The sequence below is a fragment of the Mus pahari genome, chromosome 21, assembly GCF_900095145.1.
Source record: "Mus pahari chromosome 21, PAHARI_EIJ_v1.1, whole genome shotgun sequence".
NCBI classification, from domain to species: Eukaryota; Metazoa; Chordata; class Mammalia; order Rodentia; family Muridae; genus Mus; species Mus pahari.
The window spans coordinates 47,526,797-47,537,611 of NC_034610.1; the positions used below are offsets into that span (position 1 = coordinate 47,526,797).

The following is a 10,815-nucleotide window of genomic DNA, read 5'->3' on the forward strand; positions in this document are numbered from 1 at the left end:
ACACACACACACACACACACACACACACACACACACACACACCACAGTCCTTGGATGCATTCCACAATTTCTAGGTCTTCCAAGTTAGAACTTGAGACCTCTGGAATCTCTGCCTTTAAGGCAACCCCAGATAGTCTCCAGGCACACAAACATTCTAGAATTCTGAAAGAATTCCTCTGTGCCTATTTCCTTAACTGTAAAATAGAACTGGCTATTACGATGTTTTCCTAATACAGAATTCATGTGCCATAGGTCAATAAAAATGTATATGGGAAAAGGCTTTTGAAACTTCCTTACACAGCATGAACACTTACAACCACCAAGACTTTACCACCCACATTTCCACCAATTCTCTTGAAAAAAACAAGAGGAGAATATATAAGCCATTCCAGACTGTATTCAACTGCTGTCCTGAAGTCTTCGCTAACTAAAATACTGTGGTCACATGCTCCAGTTAATAATATTTAATACAACGTTCTCATCACTGTTTTGAAAAACCTCCTTCGATTCTTTCTCTCCTTAGTAAATGCGTAACTTTCATTTAGACAGTGAAGTATTTCTCGTGTTGAATTGACATTTTGTCTATGCTTCCAGTGCAGATTTATGCTTGCATAAATCATCTATGTTCTATCTTGACTTCAAAAGCCCAAAGTTTCTTAGTGACCATCTTGGGGAAGGGGGAAAGGAGGGGGACATATTTCATGGTTGATAGAAGCAAGCTTATTTTATCCCAAGAGAGTTCTCTAGTTATGTTATCTTCCAAAAGCTTATTCATTGCTAAGCTGTTTAAAATGTGAAATGCTGCTCTCTTGCAAAAAAAAAAAAAAATGATAAGTTATGAATCATGACCACGTTCCGTGGCTTGTCCTTAAAGTCTATAATACAGATGGAATATATCTGCTAATCTTTAAACACATGAGAGAGAGAGAGACAGAGACAGAGACAGAGAGACAGAGAGAGAGACAGAGACAGAGACAAAGACAGAAACAGAGAAACAGTCAGAGACAGAGAAATTTCAATGGTACTTATCAAACTCAAAAAAAAATACTGCCTATAAAATAAAACTACTTTAATTCTAAATATTGGTATCTGGGAAAGAAAAACTAGTTGGAGGAAAATAAGGAGTTGGCAACCGAGATTTCTGTGCATAATCTAGAACAGTTAGTGGCCTCCAGCTCTCTTATCCATGGTGTTTAACCTGCTCAACACGGCCATTATGGAGATTATCCAGAGTCGTCACGACTAAGATGCTTCAGTGACAGGGAAGAGGCAACGTGCAGTAGAAGAGGAATAAAGGGGGTGTTGAGAACATGGCCGTGTTCCCGAGAAAGAGACTGTACCCACCCTGGGGCCTGTCAGGAGGAACGAAAGGGACCTCTAGGCAAAAGACAGGAACAGGAGACAAGGGCCAGGAAAGCATCTGCAGGAGACTCCACGGCTGCGTTCAGGGAAAGTCCAGTAAGACAACAGAGTTACCAGAGCACAAGAAGTCCTGGCATGAATGAGGGAGCTTTGTTTGGGCCTTTTTATATATCCCGGTCTGGCCACACCTGAGTTGTGTGTGCCAATGGGGAAGAAATCTCAGGGTTACATTTCTGATCCTGAACCTAAGTTACAACAGGCTTAGCATGGGCTCTGCTTAGGCATGCTGGCTCTCATTCATCCAGGTCATTCATGACTTCTTCCATCACCGTCATCCAAATAAAATACTATCCCTGTTTTTATCTTACCCCTGAGGTTATAGCTGAGTGCCAAGTACGTTTGGATTCCTCACCTTCTGACTTTGTAACTGAATGTTCTGTCTTCCCATGATTCTAACTAGAAATAAAGTGTGTAGTGTATTCATTCAACCAACCAAATGCTGGTGACAGTCAGGTACTGCCAGAGACCGAATAGAAACACAATGAACCTGGGTTCCTTGGTTCTTCCGTACACATTAGAGCATAGGAAACAAATGCCTTTAGAGACAAATTTTAGACTATTCTAGCTTTGGGGATAGCCTGGTCATTTTGAAATAAAATGCTAAAGCCATGGTAGGCACAGGTTAAATTTGAAAGTCGATGGACAATGCCAATCCAAACGCAATTGAGAGAGTTATTCTGGACACTGTAGGATAGATAATGGGAAGAAGGAAGAAGCTAGAGAATTAACCTGTCACACCCTAGTCTAGCTAGACCAAGGCCAACTTCTTTTTTTTTTTTTTTTAAAGATTTATTTATTTATTATATGTAAGTACACTGTAGCTGTCTTCGGACTCTCCAGAAGAGGGCGTCAGATCTTGTTAAGGATGGTTGTGAGCCACCATGTGGTTGCTGGGATTTGAACTCTGCACCTTTGGAAGAGCAGTTGGGTGCTCTTACCCGCTGAGCCATCTCACCAGCCCCCAAGGCCAACTTCTACCTCTTAGAAAGACCTCTTTAATGGGAGTAATGCTTCAGAAGGTCTAATAGAGCGCACACTGCAAACTACGTGAAAGCTACTAGTCCTTGTAGAACTAGAATGGGGAGCAATGATGTTTTGGATAAATACCTGAGCCCAACTTTAGGAGTGAATATTTCAGTTCAAACTTGAACTGGAACCAGGCAAAGGCATTTCATATGCAACACTGCTATACTTCAGATTGTAAATATCTACCCAAAGCTTCACGAGCTAAAACTCTTGGTCCACAGGGCAGTGCTAGTAGGAGGTGGTAGATTTGAGAATCTACCTCGTGGGAGATTCGTGGGTCACGGATGGTGTTCACTCAGAGGGGACTGTGGGATCCTGGGCTCCATCTGTGTTTGCTCATCCACCCTCATTCCCCCCTCCAGCACCCAGTGTTCTCAGCAGAGGCCCAAAGCAATGTGATGGAACCTGAAACCTCCGCTACCCAGATCTCAGTACCATGATCTGCTCAGCCTTTTCCCTTGGCAACTTAATTCCCAACTCCCAACGTAGTTCCTCACAGCCAGGGACTGCTAACACACTTACGTCACAGAGGACACTGAAAGCAGTGCTTGTTTTTCTCTCTTGCCGTTTCCTTAGACCTGCTGAGTACCTAGGCAGAGAGCCCTGAGATGAAGCCTCACCCGGGCAAGCAAGGCTAGGATGAGATCCCCCTTTCTTGGCTGACTGTGATGTAACTACATTCTTTTCACTAATTAGAGAAAATCTGAGAAAAGCATACGATCATATCATCACTACTTCATCCTCCCCCTGCAAGCAGCCCTGTGGTTATCCTGTCCGATTAGAATCCTGTGGCCAGGGAGTGGGGGCCTCCCTGATCCTAACCCCAGGATGCAATTAGTCCAACCTGATTCTTCAGCTTCATACAAAATGTGCTGATGCTTAATCTGAAAAGAGAAACAAGATAAATCCAATAATTAAGGCTGTCTCTAGAAAACATATCCTGGAGCTCTTTGATGACAGTTGTCAAATTCCTTTGAGGGCTTCTGATAGAGGGTTATTAAAGTAGAGGAGGAAAAGAGAAAAAAATAGGTTTCACTTCCAGCTCAGTCCTGAACTAAGAGCTCCAGTGAGAAACGGCTTATATTTTATGCTTCTCAGCAGTCCATCAAAAGACATGAAGCAGCAGCTGAAGAGATGGCACAGCTGGTAAGTACCTTGTTGCTCTTACAGAGGACCCAGGTTCAGTTACCAGCACCCACATAGTGGCTCATAACCATCTGTAAACTACAGTTCCAAGGAACCCAACATCCTCTTCTGACCTCTGTGGGAACCAGGCACACACACACAAGGTATACAAACACACACACACACACACACACACATATATACGTATGTATATGTATATATGTATATGTATGTATGTGTATATATATATATATATATATGGTGTGTGTGTGTGTGTGTGCACATGTGTGTATACATACAATGGAATTGGAGGTACTATTACATTACTTTGGGCCTCTCTTGAGAACATTGGACAGCTGGAGTGGGGGATGGAATATATATATATATATATATATATGCTAAGCAGTCATATACATAAACTAAAAATATATAAATATCTAAAAATTATCTGAGACAAGAATTTGTTCTAACTCATAAAATATGTTTGAGGAGATTCTCAGGCACCCATATGACAATTTCTGAGGTGTGCCATCAGAGCCATTTGTAATGATGGAATACTGACCAACCGAGCGACCGCAGGTGTCAGAGTGAAAACTCTGTGATCTCAAGGTGGACCTGTGCTGACATCTATTGTGGGCCTATATGCAAATGAGTAAAACTGAATTCAATTACTGGAAACCCTTTAACGACTTAAAGTAAGTTTATAAATATGCCTTACAACTTCATAAACATTCAGTGTGTCGTTATTGAGTATCTCATAGTACTGACACTCAATAACTTAAGTAGTCTTGTAACACCTACGATCTTCCATTTAAAAACATACAACAAAAAGTCTTACCAGACTCAAACTAAATAAATGCCCATCGATATCATATGAGTGACATATGATACAAAATTATACCCTGGGATACAGCAGCCTGTGGTTTGGGAGACTTCTCCTTTGAACCTCAGACTTATTTTTAAAAAACTAAGGATATGACACCATCTCTTAAGTCTAGGGATTCTGGTTCTCAAAGTGCTATGGTGTCTGCATAGAACCTTAAGAACACTGGAAATGGAAATGATGTCAAAAGGAGACTTTAAACATCGGAAAGATTTTTCAACATTCGAGGCCAGCCTGGTCTACAAAGTGAGTTCCAGGACAGCCAGAGCTACACAGAGAAACCCTGTCTCGAAAAACCAAAAAAAACAACAAACAAAAAACAAACAAACAAACAAAAAAGTGTATTTTTAGGGTGTGCTATCCACAGAAAGCTGTGGTTTGCACATACTATAAAATAACTACATCCTCCTTCGGTTCTGAATTTATTTCCTGCAGCCAGTCCCATTGGAACTATGCTTTGCGCTCTCATTTTTAGTACAACTGTGCTTGGGGAGAATAATGGAAGTCCCCACCAAAACTTAGAACCACCACAGGACTCAGCCTTTCTGACCCAAGGAAGATCCCGGTGAAAATCGGCGTCCTGTTTCCAGAAGTTGGTTGTGGATGCTGCAACTGCTCTAACAGAATTGCAGAGGGATAGAGCAGGCAACTGTGCCAACAGGCAGCACACAATCAGCGCTGTCTCTGGTTCAAAGAGTGGGCAATGAATCCTCTTCCCAGTCACATAAACATGAATGTCCATGGGGCTTCTAAACTGTCTGGAAATACCACTACAGAGCCAAACATGGGTGTTTTCTAAAGTTCCCGATACTTTCAAAAGCTGTGATCAATCTTTCAACTGCAATAAATTCATCTAAAGCCACGAGCACCACCTGTACCCTGACCTAGGCCACCTAAAAGACTACAAACACCCCTGCGCTATCCTAAGACTAGCTGATCATTTGTTTCCGCCTCCAAATGTCCTGTATTCTCTGGGGGAAGAGGACGGTATTTCAAGGTGACTATTTTAGCAGCCTGCTCCTGCTGGGAGAAGAGTAAGGACCCTGCAGGTCACCCGGTGCTGGCGCAGGAGGCGCCCACGCTCTCCCATGCCGGGTGCTGACCGCGCTCTCTGCTCGCTCTCGCCCCTCCCGGGTGGCGGGTGACGGCAAGCACCGACCTACCAGCGACAGCACTTTGTACGTGTTGGGGTCTTTGGCGGTGCGGGCACGCTCAGCCTTCTCCAGCGGCTCCTCTCCTAGGTCCATGGGCGCCAGCAGCGAAGCCGCGGCTGGTGACTCGAGCTCGCGACCGTTTCCCGCTGACCCGTGCCGGGGCCCGTGCCCTGCCTGGTCGCCGTCGCGCTCCATCGCCCTGCTCTGCCCCCGCGGGCCCAGCTTTAATAGGCTCGCAGCCCCGCCCCGCCCCGCGCCGCCCCCGCCGGACCCTTGGCTCCCAGCCCTCGGCCGGCGCTCTGGCCCGAGCTGCTCAACGCCCCGGGTATTTGGCTTCCTGTCTGATTTCGAGCCCTGGGCGCGTGGGCTATTTTGGGTCCCTGACGTGGGCGTGTCTTTAACTTCCACCCCAAACCCTGTCCCCGCCCGCGATCGTGGCACCCTACGAACCCTCGTAGGAATTGCCCCGCATAGCCCAGCGAGGGCTGGACTGGAATCTCTGTGTGGTCTGCAAAAAATGTGAGATCATGGAGCCCCAAAGGTGAGAGGATGCAGCGACCTCCGACCTCTGAGGTCTCAAAGGCCCGGACACCGGTGGCCAGGAGCAGACCTGCTTTCACCTGGGAAATGCAAATGAGCGCGCGTGGAGAGGTGACTTTCTTTTTCTCCCACAAGTGCAAACAAAAATTCTCTGCCTGGAGCTGCTAAACGTGGGACACGGGGTTTACACAACACTGATGGTTTGCACAAACACACATATGGGATATGTGGCGTCCGGGGTTGCTATCCTATTATATTTACTTATTAGCTATTTTAGACTTCCGGAGGCTTCCGGGTGGGGTGTCTGTGTCTTGCTTCTCCAAAGTCAGCACTTTAATTGATGAGCAGAATCAAGAACTCTAACTCTATTTGATGAGCTTATTTTTGAAGCAGAACATGAGCAGTCGGCTATAATTCTTGATGGGATTTGTTTCACCTTAGATTCTTTAGCTTTACGCTTCTTCCCATCAGCAAAACCACACCTCCCAGAACCCAAAAGCAGAAGCGATGTGACTGAACGCAGTGACCAAGAAAAATCGCAAACTCACAAGACGTTCTCTTACATGCTTTGTTTATCTACATCACGTTCACTTGTGAAAATAGATGTTTAACGGGTGTACATTGGGCTTGTCCCCTTTAAAACTGTCAGCACGAACTGGGGAGGGCAATCAGCAGGTAAAATTCTGGCATTAGCAAGCCTGAGATGCTGAGTGCAAATCCCAGACTCCAAAATCCCTGTAGCCTGAGCTTGTAATGCCAAAGTAGGAGGCAAAGGCATATGGATCCCTGTAGGGATGGCCAGCCAGTCAGCCCAGCCTACTTGCTAAGTTCAAGGCTAATAAGGAAGGGTCTCAGAAAAAGGTGAGCTGGGCTTCAGAAGAATGGAAACCATTGGTAGTTCTGATTTCCACTTTCATGCATGTGTGCAGATGCAAACAGGAACACAGACATACACTCACAGAGAGACACACAGACACACACACACACACACACACACACACAGATAAAGATAGGTAAAAATAAATTAAAACAATGTGAACACTTTCAATTTATACTGACTTCATTCATTCAGACATTTAATAATAAGTCAATGTTTTGAATGCCGTATGTATTAAAACATGAAAATTTTCATATATATAATGTTTATGTATATATAATATGGGGTCAGTCAGCAAGGGACTAGAGTAGGATTAAAGCATAGAGAGAAGAATCTGCATATAGATACCCAAGCCACACAGTAGGACCAATGAGTGACAGCGGGAGAAAAGGCCACCCTCGAAAGCAATCTTTAGTTTAGTTTTTATTATTATCACCACATTACAAACCACCCACGAGAAACAGGTCCACCATTTCATACTCAAACATACTTTTTTACCCCAAACTTGGTTCTGTTTTTTTTTTATTTGAATGTTTCCATAAACCAGATTGAAGGCCAAAGTTTTGCTCCATTGAAACTGGCCAAATCCACGTCAAATTTTCTAAAAGCGCTCAACAGTTTCCAAAGCGGCCTTGAGTGTAAAAGAAAAATGGAATAAGTGTATTGTCGGCAACCCAAAGCAATTAATGACGTTTATACTGTCCTGGTTGGAAAAGCCAGTGCTATCTGCAAGGTTACAATGTCTCAAGCAACTGGGGACAGCCAGAAACCATTAAGGACTAATACAGCCCTCCATAGACAAGACAGGAAGAGAGCACATTGGCCTCTTAGCAACAGTTGCCAGGGTTATCCAAGGATTATATGTCTAAGGTGGAGGGTTTTTAAAAACAAGCAGGAGATTTAAATGTTTTTGTGAGTTTTCTAGAAATCTTGTGTATACACACACACACACACACACACACACACACACACACACACACACACAGAGTTTAAACACTTTTGAAACCAAACACAATGTAGCACATCTAATGTAGCACATCTGCAGGGTGGACCTGGGAGACAGGCCACCAGGATGTGGCTTCTGCCCTGTGTTGATGCCTAGCCTGCATCATGGGGTTTTATAGGTAGTTATGAAAACCTAATTAAACTTCTAAAATCAGCAGAGTACAACCATGTCCAGCATGCCGTTCACGCTGTTTACCCACACACATTATACAGCCTTTGATAAAGTCTTGCCTCAGTCTTGTTTACTCTGAGTGGTCAGGGCCGAGGCATCTTATTCCAAAGTATAATAAGATCATGGCACATAAAACATCAACGTGGGTCTGGAGAGATGGCTCAGCGGTTAAGAACACTGACTGTTCTTCCAGTGGTTCTGAGTTCAAATCCCAGCAACCACATGGTGGCTCATAACCATCTGTAAAGAGATTAGATGCCCCCTTCTGGGGTGTCTGAAGACAGCTACAGTATACTTACTTACATATAATAAATAAAATCTTNAAAAAAAAAAAATCAACCTGGCTTCTCCGAGTACAGCAAATGTGAAAATTGAGTGTTTGGTCTCTAGGTCTGAATCCTCAGCTTCTGGGGCTAAGGACTCAACTTAACACAATAGCAGAGATGGTACTCTAAGAATGGGAAAGATTTGTAATTTTTTAAAAACTTGTAAATATTTAAATTTGCCCATCTTGGTACCTGAAATGATAGATGTTGCTAAGGCCAAAACACCAAACCAAACCAGTCCTTCTGCACTGGAGCTGTGCCATCTCAAAGCTGACAAACCTCCCTTGCTTTTCAACTGATGAGTTTAGCAGCAGCTGCTACATTCTCCAGCTCTGACCTCTTGGCCAATCTAACGCTGAAAGGTAGGTCTAAAAGGAGAAAGCCACAGAGGGTTCTCATCAGTGTGAGGCCCAGGGGAAAAAAAATAATATCTTGACTGTGTTTACTTTTAAAATTTTGTACAGCATCCTCATTTTTCTTTCTTTCTTTTATTTTTAAGTACAACCCTCGGCAGCAAAGGTGGGGTGACTTGGAACACATTCCTAGTCTTCACTTGTAAGCTGAGAGGAAATTTCACTTTTGTCTCCAAGTGCCTTTGGATTGTTCTGCATTTCTCCCAACTTGATCTGAACACTCCAGTCCATTCTTTCCCTCGTTAAGTCACCCAATCTCACCCAGTCACCATGTCTACGTGAATTCATATTTCATGAATTATGTGTATTTTAGACATAATCTTGAGGAAGAGATCCGCTTTGGGGCATGAGTTCAACAAGATGGGGGAAGGCGATTCTGCACATTAGGGCTGTACGTAATCTTCGCCACCACCAGCACCTCATCTCCATTCTTCCTCACGTCTATCTCGAAAAATACCTGACATGGATACACAAATTAAAATTTATTGACTATAAAATGTATTAATATTTATTATTACTGACAACTTATTAGTAAACCTTACTTAGTTTTACTAATGTGCATATTACAACATTTATCCATACGATTGAGCAACACATCCGGTTCAGAATCCTGTTCATCATCTGAGGAAGTTTCTTCCTACACATTCATAGTCCAAAACTTGCTCTGAGCAAGAGAGATGGATCAGCAGTTCCAGACACATACTAATTTTTACAGAGAACTGGACTTCAATTTCCAATTACACCTACTTATCAACTCCAGCTCCAGGGAAACCAAATGCTTCTGGCTTTAAAGTTTCTCTCTCTCTCTCTCTCTCTCTCTCTCTCTCTCTCTCTCTCTCACACACACACACACACAAACACACACACACACACACACTTGTGCATACATGCACACTTAAAAATAATAAAAATAAATCTAAAAATACTGCTCCCATTTTAGCCCCAGCTTTTAAATTTGCCCTATTTTTCATTTATGGACTTGTTTTTTTCTAAGAAATTCATGTGAATAGTGTCTGACAGTAATTTGTGTATGACTTCATTCACTCACTCGGCAGAACATTTCATAGTCTTTTGGTGCTTGCGCATACATCAGTGGCTCTTTCCACTGAATGGATGTACCACACTGTATCTTTTCACCAGCCATTGAATGTTTGAATAGTTCCCAGTTTGAGCTATTGTGAACATGGCTCCCGCGGGCCCTCACAATGTGTCCTTGAGAATTGGTACTTGTCTCTCTGCAGAGTCAACACCTGGAACAGAAGTGGGAGCTCTGAACCAGATGCCACACATGGTTTTAACTTTCTGAAAGATTTATTGTGTCAGTTGCTTTTCTCAAGGCTGTGACAAAAATTCCTGACAAAGACAAGGGAAGAATGAGTTTATTTGGAGTCAGGGTTTGAGTGACTGAGAGTGCATGGCACAAGAACAGGAAGTCACTGGTCACATTGTATCCATTCATTGTATCCATAAAGGGAAGGGATGAATGCTGGCATTTGCTTCCTTCTACTTATCCAGTCCAGGACTCCAACCAAGGAGATGGTGCTTCCTACATTCAGGATGGATCTTCTCTTAGGTAAACCTCTCTGAAAAAAAATGCAAGCCGGGCGTGGTAGCACATGCCTTTAATTCCAGCACTCGGGAGGCAGAGGCAGAGGCAGGCGGATTTCTGAGTTCGAGGCCAGCCTGGTCTACAAGGTGAGTTCCAGGACAGCCAGGGCTACACAGAGAAACCCTGTCTTGAAAAAAAAAACAAACAACAACAAAAAAATGCAGATACATATGCCAGAGGTGTGCCTAGATAATTACGTAGTAATGATTACCCAGCACACTGGGAAACCGTTTACTAAAGTGAACGTGTCTTTATCAGTGCAC

The 10,815-nt window shown here is 43.5% G+C and overlaps 1 protein-coding gene across 1 annotated transcript in view; it reads right to left on the reverse strand.

Annotated features, from left to right (window-relative positions):
* The window catches only part of Enpp1 (ectonucleotide pyrophosphatase/phosphodiesterase 1), a 73,452-nt gene extending 67,542 nt beyond the window's left edge, over window positions 1-5,910 (reverse strand). Inside the window, exon 1 of the mRNA XM_021221210.2 lies at window positions 5,620-5,910. Within this exon, the coding sequence (XP_021076869.1) occupies window positions 5,620-5,805 (186 nt within the window). The 5' untranslated portion in view covers window positions 5,806-5,910. The remainder of the gene's footprint in view (window positions 1-5,619) is intronic.
* Between the last annotated feature and the right edge of the window lie 4,905 nt (window positions 5,911-10,815).